The sequence below is a fragment of the Aphelocoma coerulescens genome, chromosome 3, assembly GCF_041296385.1.
Source record: "Aphelocoma coerulescens isolate FSJ_1873_10779 chromosome 3, UR_Acoe_1.0, whole genome shotgun sequence".
Taxonomy (NCBI): domain Eukaryota; kingdom Metazoa; phylum Chordata; class Aves; order Passeriformes; family Corvidae; genus Aphelocoma; species Aphelocoma coerulescens.
In genome coordinates, this window is record NC_091016.1 from 93,515,285 (window position 1) to 93,530,005 (window position 14,721).

At 42.7% G+C, this 14,721-nt stretch overlaps 1 protein-coding gene across 1 annotated transcript; it reads left to right on the top strand.

Annotated features, from left to right (window-relative positions):
* Window positions 1–1,205: 1,205 nt before the first annotated feature.
* Window positions 1,206–5,072, top strand: COX7A2 (cytochrome c oxidase subunit 7A2). Its single transcript, XM_069011309.1, has 4 exons — window positions 1,206–1,312; window positions 2,397–2,486; window positions 3,934–4,018; window positions 4,858–5,072. The coding sequence occupies exons 1-4, from the start codon at window positions 1,295–1,297 to the stop codon at window positions 4,914–4,916; spliced, it is 252 nt and encodes an 83-aa protein (XP_068867410.1). The 5' UTR covers window positions 1,206–1,294; the 3' UTR covers window positions 4,917–5,072.
* Window positions 5,073–14,721: the final 9,649 nt, after the last annotated feature.

Below are 14,721 nucleotides of genomic sequence, written 5' to 3' on the forward strand. Positions count from 1 at the left end.
ACTGCTTGAATGTTTGAAAACCATTTGTTAAATAATGCATCCAGTTTCCTCCTTTGTTACAACACCTATTTCTCCATGACTATGCTTGCTAAATGCTATTTTTAATATTCTGCACAGCTAAGGCTATACCTATAAATACTTTTTCATCCTTGCATTTTTAGTTTCTTTCTGGGACAGCTCATCAGATTGAGAAGTGCTTTGAGAAATGATTCTTGTTATTTTCATACTGGATTGAGCACTAATTTGTCGTGTTTGACACACGTTATTCATCATGAGGTTTGGCACCAGTGCAAAAGTACTGTAATGCCAAAAATTAAGTGCACTTCAACTGCAGCAAAACCAGGAAAGAGCATTCCTGACAGCACTGTATTTCAGCATAAGGTTGAAGCATGAGAAGATGCAATTACGGGACTAGATCTGCAATGCAGAAAAAACACAGGCTTCTCAGAGTAGTTTCTTGAAGGGCAAATAGATTCTTCCTTGAGAATCAAATAGGTTTGTATTTCATACAGTTGTGGTATTACGTCACTCTATGTAGTTACATATCGGGAAACACGAAGCTGAAGTTGGGTTTTTTTTTTTCCACATGCAGAGTATTCGGTATCCCCGCTACTAACGGAGCTTGCGGCAGTGGGCAGGTACATGGGGTAGTTTGGGGTTTTCTGAGTGTAGTGGCTCAACAAAAGATGTCACATCCACCCAGGGGTGCAAGACCCCCTCGCCGGGGTCAGACCCAGGCTCTGCCTCACTCCGTGTCCTTGCCTCCACAGACATGTCCAGCGAGTCCAACAGGCGCAGCCCAGGGTGCTGCTCTCCCAGGACACGCATCCCGCCCTCCGCAGATCTTAAACTTTTCAACGAAAGGAGATTGAAAATTCTGTATGTGGGAGCTCTGGGGGACATTTCCCGGATTTCCCAAAGCGCCCTCTGAAGGCGCAGAGAGGCGGCCGGCAACCACAGAATCCCGTGGCAGCAGGCTCCCGGCGGGGCTGTGTGGCGTGAGAAAACAAGCGCTGCCGGTGTGCCTCAGCCGCGGCCGGCCCTGCTCCTCCCTGCCGGTGCTGGGGGCCCGGCCCTGGCTCCCTGGCTCCCTGGCTCCCCGGCTCCCCGGCCCGAGACCCAGCGCCGCGCCGTGCTGCGCCAGCCGGGCCGGGCGGACTGGCGGGGGGCGCTGTGGGCTCTGCGGCGGCGCTCCGGGCCGCTCCCTCCGTGGTGCCGCCGCCGTGGGCGGGGCAGCCGCTTCCCCTTCCGCTGCCCTTGTTGCCGGCGGGAGGTGACAGGACCAAGAGCCGCGATGTGGCGGAACGTGCTGGTGAGGCCCGGGGCGAGCGGCCCGCTGCCGCCGGGGGTCTGTGGAGCTCGCTCAGGGTGCCCGCTCGGCTGCGGGACTCGGCCGTGGTGGCCGCCCTCCCTGCCGGGTGCTGCGAAGCGACCTGCAGGGGTCGGGGGAAGGTCTTACGCGGCCCACTTGCTCCTCGTAGTGCTGAGCTTCAGGGACTTGAGAGAATAAGGTTGAGTCGGGGGGCTTGGATACGCTTAGCTCGTCTCTAAGGAGATAGCTTTTACAGCGTGTTTATTTGGGGTGGGTAGGGAGAGAAGACGCTTTGTCCCGTTACTTGCAACCAGCATCACCTGAATGTTTGCCCGCCCCGTGGCTGCGTTTTTAGCAGTGGTGACTTTGTGGGAACGGTGTGTTGTCCATGGTGCTTGAAGGCGGCCGAGGCCGCTGGCAGCTTAGAGCTGCCGCGCTTTGAGCCTTGATATTTTAGCGAAGGCAGACCAAAGAACTGTATACAATTCATTGATTTTGGCAGGCTACCGTACATGATCAGTCTGTGGAAACAGATTCCAGCTTAGGACACAGCAGGGTGATTTAAGCTGTGTGTGTGGCGGGGTGGAGGTGCCTCCTGAGCGCTGTGAAGGTTATCTCCTGTGCTGGTGGCTCCTAGGTGATCTGCAGCAGTGACAGGAATTCGTTGTCCTCACAAACACGTTTGTCATAAATGTTATTGTCCCTTTTGCTGGTTAGGCACAGAAAATGGTGCCTAAAACAGGTCTAAGGGGCAGAGGCTGAGATTTCCCCTGAATGGATACTACCTGAAGGTTATGCTGCGGATCCATAAATTTGTTGTAACCTTCTGAAAGTAATTTTCCTGAGTTTTTCCTTTTCAGGTAGCTAGTCCTTTACATAGTCTGCTAAAACAATTACTGGATTCAAAACTAGCATGTTTTGGTGAAGTTTTGTGTGTTTGTTTGTTTTTAAAACCCTTTTTTTTTTCTTCTTTTTTTTTGCTCTCCCACTTCTACCTTGCTTTTCAAAGAAACAATTTCTACCCAGTGTGGACAGAGCTGTAAAATGTCACTGTTTTTAAAACACTGTTTATCTTTTATTTCAGGCTCTTCGCCAGATTTCCCAGAGAACCATAAGCACTGCTACACGCAGGCAGCTTGAAAATAGAGTTTCTGAGAATCAGAAGCTTTTTCAGGTATTGAGTGAGTTATGTCAGTAGGTTAACAATGTTTTAGTAAATCATAACTGCATGGTTTTTTTCTAAAGAACTGATCAGGCTCCCCTTTACATCTGAAGAGAGCTCTCAGAATCAGTTGTATGACTAGAGCATTTGCAATTAGCTGTTATTTTCTGCAGAGGTTAAGAGTATTTGTACGTGCATACTTGACTTGCTGACTCTTTAGGGTTTTTTCACCCTGTGAAATGATTTGTACCAGAGTTTCTCATAAGTACTAGGCATGGTACAAAGATAAAGTAGTCTGAAATGAGTTGATATGGGGGAGTACGTCCGAAGAACAAATAGAGAAAAACAGCAAGAAGACAGAAATACAGTGAAAAGGTAAACCTGAGATCTTACAGCTCTACCTATAGCTCATAGATGAGCCCCATAATTTTTAATGAGGATGTGGTATTACTGTGTTTCTCAGTTATGAAAACAGTAAAGGTCTTAAGTGATTGGATTAATTCCTAGGAAATTACTGAATTTTTACAAATAATTTCTGAATTATTCTGTCCCTGATTGATAGGGCCACTGAGTGAAGTAGTAAAAGCTGAGAACATTCAGGAGAGTAATCCCAACTGTGAGCCACAACCTGGAGCTGTAGCTTCATACTGAGGATAAATTGGGCTTCAGCAATGTGAAAGGGACCAAGTATATTAGAAGCCCCACCTAAATAGTTTTAGTGTCTTACTGCTTTCCTTTCCCCTGAAAGAAAGTCTTGTTGAGACACTAACTAAGGAGCATGGTGTTTATTGTGAGCCAAGGGGAAGGAAATAGGAGGGTGACGTTGGTGATGGGAGGGGTCAGAGGTTCAGTTTCTGCTAGCAGAGATCTCTAGGCATATCTCTTCCTTCTTTCACTCCTTTCTTGTGGACAGCAAGTTAAGCTGGGCTGGGTTGCAGGTCACCATTGGACGCTGGCTTGAAGTCCAGAGCAGCATGATCTTGCTGACAGGGGTAAAGATCATGTGGATCTAGTGCTTAGGAGTTTTACTTTGGGTGGAGCAAAACAATTTCCTGTATGCCAGGAAGTGACAGTACAGACTCCTCCCCTTGTTGCTTCCTGTAGCAGGAATTGGCTATACTGGGGATGGATGGGAAGTTTCTAGGGATGGTAATGACATCCTGTGCACCTGATGGGTTTGGCAGAGGTGTCAGAAGTGCTCAGGCAACTGCCAGTCATTGCTTTAGACATGATTTGTGCACATGATTTATTATACTACCCTAGTGAATCATCACCTGATACCAGAGTGAAAGCTTTTAAGACAAAGTGGGATCTAAATAAGGTTCAGTGTCTTTTGGGAATCAGAAAGATAGTGTGGGGTAGTAATTTTTCCTTTGGGTAATTATGAAATAGTTTGTATTGTAACAATATTGCAAGAACTGCATATAAATAGTTTATTTTTGTCACTTATTTCCATTAGGAGGATAATGGCCTCCCAGTGCATCTTAAAGGTGGGGCAAAGGATGCTCTGTTGTATAGAACCACCACGGGTCTTGCAGTGTGTGGTAAGGCTAATACTAAAATATTTATGCTCTGGTACAATTTCCTGTGCACTGACACTAAAATCCTTTTTCTTTGGTACAATCTCCAACACGGATGGTGTTTTCTCTGTAAAATAATTATGCAATTTCTTCAGTCTGTTCTTTAGAACATGCAAAGTTTATGTAGAGAAGAAAAAAAAGCACATTTGGACATACTGTGTATTCATTTGTGCTTTTTCCAAATCTAGATTTTCAGATGGCTTTTTCCTGGACTAAATACCGTGGGCTGAATACTGCTTCAGCTTTCATGTATGGTGTTAGAGAAAAATAGAACTACTTTGCCTTTCTGCAAAGGAGTAATGTGTAATTACAGCACATACATGAACCAGTCTTTGCACTCACCTGATTCTTCTTAGTGCTAGGTGATACTCAGTGTACTGAGTTTTCATGTGCTGTGAAAACTAGCAGAATTATAACCAAGGTTCATATACTGTATATATTTAACCTTTACGTTACTTGTTATATAATTTTGCAATGGCCTCTAACTTAAATGTGTTGATCAGATTTTCAGTTCAGCTGCTTTAAGAATGAGTAACCATTACTTCATGATTGTGACAGACATGCCTCTCCCCACATTTTTTTTGCCCCCATCTCTTTATTTTTGTGCAGCCTGCAGAGAGGTATTTAAGGTTTTGTATTTTTTCTCTAAAATATGAATAACCAAAAAAAACAATTGAGATGTGGCTACAGAAATGAATTGCAGCTGCTTGTTGTCAGTATTTCTTCTGGAACAAACTGGAAAGCTGACTTGAAAGGAATTCTGTTTGCTAATCTGAAAATATCTTTTCTGTCTCTTAATTCAGGAACAATCTATGCTTTATATTATCTGCTTATCTCTTCAATGCCCAAGAAGCCGAACTGATTCCATTTGAGGATGCCTCAGCGACTAACATCTCTTTGTCCGGTTCCCATGTGACTATGGTGGCAGCTTATTATAAGCAGCTGGCTTAATGATTGGAATCATAAGTTAATTGTAACATGTAAACTGCAATCAATAAAGCAGTTTTTACGTGGTGTAGTGGATGTCTGGGCTGTATCATGTGTTCATGTGTGTGAGCATTTTTGGTCACAGGGTTGCCAAGCTGCTGAAGAGGGCTTTAAGGTTGCTGGCAGAGGAGAGCCTCAGTCCGTCCCACTCCTCATCTCAGTTTGATGCCAGTGCCAGCCACAGATGCCCAGAGCCAGGAAAGGGATCCTGGGTCAGCAGGAGCACCTGCAGAGCAGCACAAGGGACTCTCAGACATTCCAGCCAGGAAGTCTGTCTCCTTAGGGACACAACTTCAGTGCCTCTGTGTGAATGCACACAGCATGGGGAATGAGCAGGGGGAGTTAGAGATGTGCTCATACCTGCAGGGCTGTGATCTCAATGGCATCACAGAGAAGTGGTAGGATGGCTCCTACACCGAGAGTGCTGGGATGGAAGGACAGGCAGGGTGGATGAGGTGGTGTTAACCTCTATGTCAATGACCAGCCAGAGTACATGGAACTCTGCCTGGGAATGCAGGGACAGGTGATACTGTGGTGGGGGTCTGTCCCCAGGAAGACTGAGTGGGTGAGTCTATAGCCAGACAGACATACTGTCTGTAGACAGACAGGAGCAGCCCTGGGTCTCATGGGGAACTTCACCCCAGTATCTGTTGGAGGGACAACACAGCAGGGCATAAGCATCACTTGTAAGGTACTGTGACGGCTCTTACTAGCTTGATTATTGCAATTACTGGGGAAAATCATCATGGAAACACATTGTAACTGTGCATCCCTAGTTCAATTTTATATTCCTAACAGAATTTTTGCCTTTTTAACCTTCTTGTCAAGTTGCTACTTGTGGGTTATTATGCCCAAAGTCTGGTATTGACTCTGTAACAAATGGAGCTTCTAAAAAAATCCCAAACAATTTAATAAAAATAATCCTTTTGTTTCTCTTCTCAAGGAAACAGTAGAATTTTCAAAATGTGAAAACAAGCTCAAAAATCTAGCCTCCCACTACAGTGCTATTTTAAGCCTCTTGTGGATTTAAGTTTGTTTCCAAATTTTCGTTGCTATCCTGGAGAACCAGAGTATGTTTGTTAAACTTGAGGCAAACTGGAAGAGAAGGGTGAGTGTACTCAGAACTCTCTAGTAAAACCAAAAATCTTGAAAAAAAAAAAAGGTGAATGAGGGAATACCCCTCAAGGGTAGCTTCTCCACACAGGTGGGTTTGGCCAACTGCATGACTAAAAGAATAAGAAATAGCTGGATGGATTTGTTGGAAAAGGGTTTGGGAAGTGGGGTACAGCCTATCTCAAGATGAGCATTGATGCCTACAAAGAAGAGAAACCTCTCAGCACAGTGACCTATACTACACAGAATCTGAAGCAATCAGTCTGCTCTGTGTGATGCTGGTAAGGCTTCTGCTGCCATCATGTGCCCAGGGTTACCCTCAAGATGTGGACCAAGTGATGGGCATCTGGAGGGCAGCATAAGGAAAGATCAACATATTTAAGAGGCCCATATCTTTTCCTGTCCACAGGAATTACAAAAAATTTTGAAAGGAATAATTGTTCAAGTAGTCCAAATTATAAAAATCCTGGGATGAGCTAGGCAGTAAATACATGGTTGTATGTGCAGCCAAAGCAGAATGTGCAGCTGTTCTTGTTCTTGCACTGAGCCGTGTCTCAAAGTCCACTGTCCCGGGATCTGCAGCAGACTGAGAGCTGTGGTGCCGGCAGCAGCCCTGGAGGGAGTGCACGTGGGGTAAACGCAAGCTAGGAAAAAACTTCATACCACAAAGCAATCACTATTTATAGTCAGAGCCTTGAAATGTTATTTAAATGAATGTCAAATGGCAAAAACTTGTTCTGGCAGAGTTGGGTCTAGTAAGCCCGAGGTCTGTCCCTGGAGTGTGCCGCTGGAGCAGGCGGAAAAGCGGGTGGCATGGCCGGGGCCGCGCTGTGCAGCTGCCGGGCGCTCACGGGGAGGCGCCCGCGATCCGCGGGGCTGCCAGCACTGCGGGAGCTCTGCTGCTGCGGGAGCTCTGCTGCTGCGGGAGCTCTGCTGCTGCGGGAGCAGCAGCAGGAGGAGGAAACCGAACAAGACCCGCGGTCAGCTGCTCAGCACCATTTTATTGGGACTGCATTACAACACTAGCAGGGAAATTCCCATCTACTGTGCAGTCTATACATGTATTTCATTGCAGGCTCATCCACATCACAAATTGCAAGATGTAAACTGGGTGCCTGTATTGCCTATACCGTCTCTCTCTCTTTAGGAAAATACAAAAAGAGCTGTGTATCTTCTCTATTGCTAAAATATCTGAAGATCTACCTTCAATCTCCCTATGGATATTGTACGAGTAGCAGAAAATAAAATAAGCAACATCCATTACTCCTTGCTAATGTGAAAAAAGTTGTAATTTTAAAAGAATAAAATGGTCACTAATATGAAGTGATGGGCTTCTAGCAGTTAGTACACTCAAATTTTTTGCTTTCCTTGTCTGATCCTAGTACTGTGGTGCTTAATTACAATCTTTAAATCATTATTGTTTGGGATTAGGTGCTATACCTTACTGCAGTCCTACTTTTGATCTGTGATTAGGCAATATATATAGTATGTCTCCCTTCAAAATCTTTCATGTAAACTGTATTTGCTATTTCAGGTTAATGTAAATTTATTTTTCAGTTGCTGTTATTAAAGTTGGTAGCTATCATTTTAGTAAATTTTGCTTTAAAGGATTGGAAAGTCTCCCAGAGCTGAGGACAGGGGAATGCTCTCCTTGGCTTCCACTGAGCTGAATTGTTCTAAGTATCACCCCAAAAACTTGGGGGCCAATATCTGTTAGATAGGCAGTGACTACTTCATCTCTTCTACTTTCCTTGCCATTGTACTTTGCATTATATAAGCTTTTAAACTTACCTGGCTTTAAGGTTAACAAAGAAAGCTTAGTGGTGTGCCAGCTTTGTCAAAAAAAGAAAAATTCTTCATGCTACTGGAAGGGAAATTACTATTCAAATAATAATCAGATGAAACAGAAGAAAATTAAATCCTCAGTACTGCAGTTCCAGGTTCCACAATCCTTTCTGAGACTGCAGATGTACAGACCATGTTTTACTTTCTCCATTTGGAAGGTAGCTCAGAATATCAACTCTTAGAATGGTGCCCTGGGCTACATTTTCTTGGCCACTGAATATATGTATAGATCCAATTAGCCTGACACACACAAAAATTTCCCCAGTAAAAGTCCAAGTACTAATAATAACATAATAACATAATAACACAGCACTGACTTCCTAAAACACACTGTGAAAAAGTTCAGAAACTCTCATAAGTAAAAAGAAAACCCCAGGGAGGTCTCTAAGTGTATGATCTTCATTGTAATTTTTTTTCTTTTTCCATATCCCAGAGTAAAAACACCACTTTTCTAATGTTGCTTACCCTGGCTGTCACTGCTCTGAACTATGAGAAAGCATGATTAATTTTTTTTTGGCTTTTTCATATTATGCTGTTGCTCTTTTCTCTCCCATTCTTTCTCAATTCTTTCAAATATCAGAGCTGGAGGTTAACCTCCATGGTTGCTAGGGTGAATCAGACTTTCAGAGGCAAAATCAATCCAATCAACCTGACTTGACCCTAAATAAGGTATTTAGGGGATGAGTAAGCCAGAACCAATGTATCTTTTCATGTGCATGCTTGTGCGATTATTTTTTTAAAGAAGTTCCTTTTAGCAATAACACCACCTTCCCTAATCTAACTTGCCTGAGCCTTTCCACTTATTTTTTCAGTACTCAGTCAGTTCTGCTGTAAAAATAATGGCTTGTCCAGAAACACAATCTGAGAAGAATCTCTTGGCTGGACTGTAGTTTTTCTGAATGTAAGTATTCACACAATCACAGAATTAACTAGGCTGGAAAAGACCTTTGAGATCACCAAGTCCGATCTATATTCAAACTCTGAGGGCAACACGTACAGTCTGTGATACATGTTTTGGTCCTGCCTCAGTATTTTTGAAGAGTTGCTGTTATTATTCACAGGTTTTCTATTAGACTATCACAGCTTCCCCCAAAACACATCTAAAGCTAAAAGCACACTTGTATCTATTTCCTCAAAAATATGCATCCTCGCAAAAAGTGGTCATTGGCTGGGATTCCTGTTTATAAATGTTGTTACAAGACAATTCATTCTCAGGGGCTGGGGAGGTACTTGAGGGAAGGGGTTATCCCACTGAGTCCCCAGTCAGGCAGTTCTGAGTTTAGATCCTCAGAGAAAACCAGTGTCTGTATACAGTTCACTAAGTTCTCAAAGCATTCACTCCCATTGCATATAGCCTGCTGAGTCTTAGAGAAAACTGCCAAAGAGAGATGAATTTGGCCTTTGCTTATGTGTTTCTTTGAATTCCCAATCCACTAATCTGAACTTTCTGAAACATAAGGATATTTTGTCTCTTCCGTCTGGTTTATCAGGTGCAATCTTATCATCTTCCTTCTGCCTCCACGGTATTTTATTCTTTTATTATTATGTTAACCCGCTTTAGTATTTTCGTTCATGAAAATGTCTGTCCTTGCCTTGTTGGGTCTCTGCTGTCTGCAAGAAAAGGCAAGATGCTGTCTGGTGGGCATGGAAATAAATTGAAAAGTGATGATCTGATAAGATTCAGTAATATTTAAGCTTGACATATACCAGAACATGGAAGGAGTTACAACAAAAAAGACCACAGAGGGCCTGGAGTTTTAAAGTTACCTAGGTTGAGGTTTCCTAAAGAGAATTGTTGCAAACTAAGTATGAAATGAACAAGTTCACAGTATTGCTTTAAAAGCATATTTCAGCATAAGCACTTTCCTCTGTGAACATTTGTTTGACTGCTACAGAGTTGTAAAATAAGAGAGAAGTAGAATGTCTTGTGATATGTCAATCTAATAAAATGGTATCCTTGACCTTAGATATGTAAGACCTTAGACCTTGACCATGACATATTTGTGGAATACCTCTCTTGAGACTGCCTGTGAAGCTTACCTAGAGATACAGTCCCCTGTGATTTCACCAGGAGCAGCAGAAGAATGTTTTCCTTGAAAGGAACAGTAGGATGGATGTTCAATGGAGATACTTAAAATGTGCTACTTGGGTTAAACATTTGTAGAGGGCTTCTCAGGGCCAAAGAGACATAGTCCAGTTTTAACAATATCTGAAACATAAGAAAAAAAAGTTAAATACTTTTAGATGGCTGTCTTACACAGAAGTTTTTCCCTTTTAGCCAAGAAATCTGGGCTGTGCAGGGTGCGAAGTACATGATCTGTCCAAAATGTTCCTTCTTACAGATTAGGATTCTTCTAAGAGTTTCTATGCAAATCTTATGGTATCATCCTCATCAATGTGACTGTAACATGATTCATAGATATTTGGAGATGCCTTTGGAAATAAAAGGGAGAGAGGGAGATTCAGTGCTGTTAGACTTTATTGCAGCTGTTGAGACAGTTTGTTCCCAGTAACTGTGAGCGGCTTCTGTTCCTACAGGGTTCCAAGGAGAAGCTTGTGATTCCATCAGGACCTTTAAGTTACTAATGTGTTCTTAATAACAATTGAGTTATATATGTTTATGTAATATAGAAATGGTTCTACATTGTTTCATCTCAACATGAGCACTTACTCTGGATGACTAATGCTCTGGGACCTGAAGTTTATAATGGAAAGGCTGACACACACTCAATCTTATCTCTCATAGCACTATGCAAAAGGGAATTATATAATTAAAACATTATAATGATCTCTATTGCTCAGTGGGAAGTTACAAGTCCCACAGGAGTCAGGCCAACTGTGTTATCAAGGTTTATTCAGTCATCTCTTAGGAGCAGTGGGCACATTTTGCTAAATATAGTGTGGTGTGCTAATAAGTGCTCTGTGTGGAACATTGCACTGGGATCACTGTGCCACAGAGCTGGAGTGCAGTGCATGGGATGTTAGCACACCTCCCTTTAGCTGAGATTTTCAGAAAGAAGTGCTTAAACTTAGGCTGCTAAATCCATCTCTGGCATTTACATAAATAGCCTGATTTTTCAGAAGAGCAATACCAAGAAATTCTCTTCTATTAAAATAATAAAATAGAAAAATGTCTTACAACAACAAGAAAAAAATTTATGGTTTCTGGAAATAGTGCTCAAATGTATCACCAGATTTCTGGGAAAAGAAGAGGGGAACCACAACTTTGGTTTCCCCAGCTTAATTAATTGTGGGCTGTAAATGCAGTTTATGAAAGAAAGGCACAAAACAGGTGTGGTGCAAGAGAGACAACACTATTGGCTGGGCTGTATATGATGTATTTTACAGAGTTAGGCAGGAATCTCTGTCACAATTTGTAAATCTCTGTTTGGGTCTGAGATCCAAAAGCAGAAAAACAGATGAGTAGGACCTGAAAATCACATCTTTTGATCAGCACCAGGCCCATTTACTGATCTTATTCTGGTTCCTGGTAAAGGGGTATTTACATGAGCAGACTACAAAACTTTGCTCCAGCAGAAGACTTCACTGTCAAAAGTACCAGAGATGAAAAGTAAAAGTGCTTGATCCAGTGCCTAAACTGGGGTGCCCAACACCATCTCAAGGTTATACTTGAGGCATTTGCTTGGGGCTAGTAAATACAACGGAGGACCTGCAGGACACTCATACACTTGTGTTATAACAATGAGGGACTATCAGGAGGCCTGTGACACCCAAAACAGCACCAGGGCTTGCCTCTGCCTTCTGGGTGGTCTGCAACAGTTTGAGATTTGTCAGTGTATGTGGGTCCTTGTCTGTAGCTGGCACTCCACAAGAGACCTCTGATGCTGCAGAACACTCAGACAGCTCTTGAGCCCACTGTGATAGCAACAGATCCAAGCCCCATGGATGGTGGGTGGCCAAACTGCTCAGGCACTGCTGAGTTCATTAACTCAGGTCTTCATCAGCCACTGCCGAAGTTTAGATGCTGGGCTCACGTGCAGGCACCTAATGTACCATAACCCAAAGCCAAATACCACCTGAGGTGACCATGCAGGACAGAGCAGGGGGCACAGCCAATGTTCCTAAAGAGCAAAGCTGCAATGGTGGGGCATGTGTCAAGGATACGCATCTCCTGTCTGCTTTCTCAGCCACTCTGGAGATTAGAGAAGCAGACTCTGGAGTTTTTATTAGAAAATAAGGTCCCAACAGCTACTCCTAGCATAAAGAGACCTCATCTTGCAGCAGCTGTTCTTAACTGGGGAAGAAGATCATGATGTAGTAAACCCCCATGTTGTGATGTGCCTTAAAGAGGAAATCCCCTAAACACATTTCAAAGGGCACTGGGCAGAGGGTAAAGGAGCACAGCTCAGATTTAACAGAAGCCTATTAAAAAAAAAATCCTAAGCAAATAAAATTATTTATTTATTTATTTATTATTTCTGTTAAACAAATAAGAGACATTGGAGCTAGTAACAAACACATTTCTCTGGGTAAAAAATACATGCAGAAATCAAGACAATGCCAAACCCAAGACATGTTCACTAAACTGGGCTGTCTAAAAGCTAACAGAGTAGCGAAGCCAGCTGGAGAGCATCCAAGAGAGCGGAGGAAAGGGCATATGAGAGGAGACATTTTAACAGCTTCAAGTCAAGCCTCTCAGCAGGCTGTAGGGGTGTTGATACCCAAAAGAGAGACTCAACTCCAACAGGTGAAAAAGGCTGTCAGCAAAGAGTACATGGGAGCTTTCAAGTAACCTTTAAAAGTAGAAACAAAAGCCAATAGTTTTCTGTTTACACAACAGAGTGCTTCTGATACTGAAGCACAGGGCAACATCTATTTATAATCCAAATAAATCTTATGTTCTGGTATTTGGAACTGTCAATATTCAGCATACTGGGAAGCAGCAGCCACAAGGCTGCATTAAGAAATGCTGATTTAGATCTGCATTGTTTTGCTCCATGTATTTTCCTCCTTACTCACTAGCCAATTAGAACTTCTGCAAAAGAAGCAGGTTTCTTTTTCAAAGCTGTCTCACATGGAGTTCATAAACATTGTGACAGGTGACACCTAGGCCGTGCTTTTAATGCCTGTGAGCTAAACTCTTGCCTGATTCTTTTTTCCACAAACCCTCAAAATTTCCAAGTGTCCATCAATATCTGTGATAGGTAACATGCAGATGAGATCCCCAGATGATAGGTCCCAGGAAAGTATATATAATCTAGGCTATCCAGCTCCTTGGGCCTGGTGCATTCCCCATCTGTGTCCTAGCCCAAATTTTGCCTCTGGTGCTCTTTCTTTTGCAGAGGAAAAAGCTGTGTTGAATGCCACAATATTCCAGTTTGAATATCAAGGCACTGAGATTGAGAAGCTGGGGGGAGTGTGGAGCTTGGAGTGGATGGTGGTTACCATGGAGTCCATCTCCTATGAAGTTTAGAAATGATCAAAAAAATTACATGACTGTCAAATGCAGACATACTGTAACAGCAAAAGGGGTTTTAGCAAGACTGGTGGGATCTGTACTTCTGACAGTCACATGCAAGAAGGAATCTCCCAGTCTGGCTTCTTTGCTCTCTGACAGTTTGCAGACATGCCAGTTAAGCAAGCAATTTTTTGCAGTAAACTAAGGCTATTTTTGTGGAATCAAGAGGGCTGGAACTTGATGATCTTTAAGGTCCCTTCCAACCCATATCAATTTATGATCCAAAGATATAGGTTTCTCTGGTGTAGTTGTATTTTTTTATTTCTGATGGCTGTGCTCATAGTCATATTCTGGACAGCTTGCAACTCACCTAAAACAAGTTATTATCTATTGTCAGCTGCTACAAAACAGGTCCCCGAAGTATGCTGTTAGTACTAAGTATGGTATGGAGAATTTCTCTTTGAAGTCCTGGTGTACTTGAAATAACAGGTCATGAACTAAATGGCCTCTCGGGATCTTTTCCAGCTTCATTTATTATGGTTCTGTACATTTGCATCAGATTCACCTGTCAGAATGCTTAAGGCTCTGAATGTTTGTCCTTGCTGAACTGAGGGTTTGGGGCTGACCTTTACATCCTCTAAACCTTCTTGGAAAGATATGTATTGGGATAGAGTGCTGCAGCAGCTGATTATTCCCCCTTTTTATTTCTCCAACCTGCTCTTCAGTCAGGGGAATCACCACATCCTCAATGTCTTTTGTGTCTGTGGTGGAAAGACAGCATCAGTTTGTCTCATGACAAGGTATTGAGTCTTAAAATTCCAATCCCAACACTCCCTGCATCATTAATTATTCCACTGTCTGCAACAAAAGGATCAGGTCAATCATTAGCTAATGCAACCTGAACTTTCAATAGTTTTGAATACTTTGCCTGTTCAGAAAAAAGCTTATCTTCTCCATAAGACTACCTGCCACCTACAGAGACACTGCTGTCCCAATAGATATTGATTTTATATATATATAGAAGTACTAAGATGAATTAGCAAAATGTTCCTATTCAGAGCTTGGCACTGCACCGTATCAGACTTTGTTGCCAATTAATAGCAAGAGCTTCTTCGTAGGAAGAAATTACTTTGCAACAGATGAAGGGCTACCATATGTAGGGAAACCCATGGCTATTAAACTTTCAGCAGATGTTGAATCCAATTAGGTATTTGGTGGGCATTGTACTATAATGTTCTGCAAGTAACAGCTAGTGGCTAGTGATTTCTAAAATTATTTTAATTTTTTAAAATTATGGGTTTTC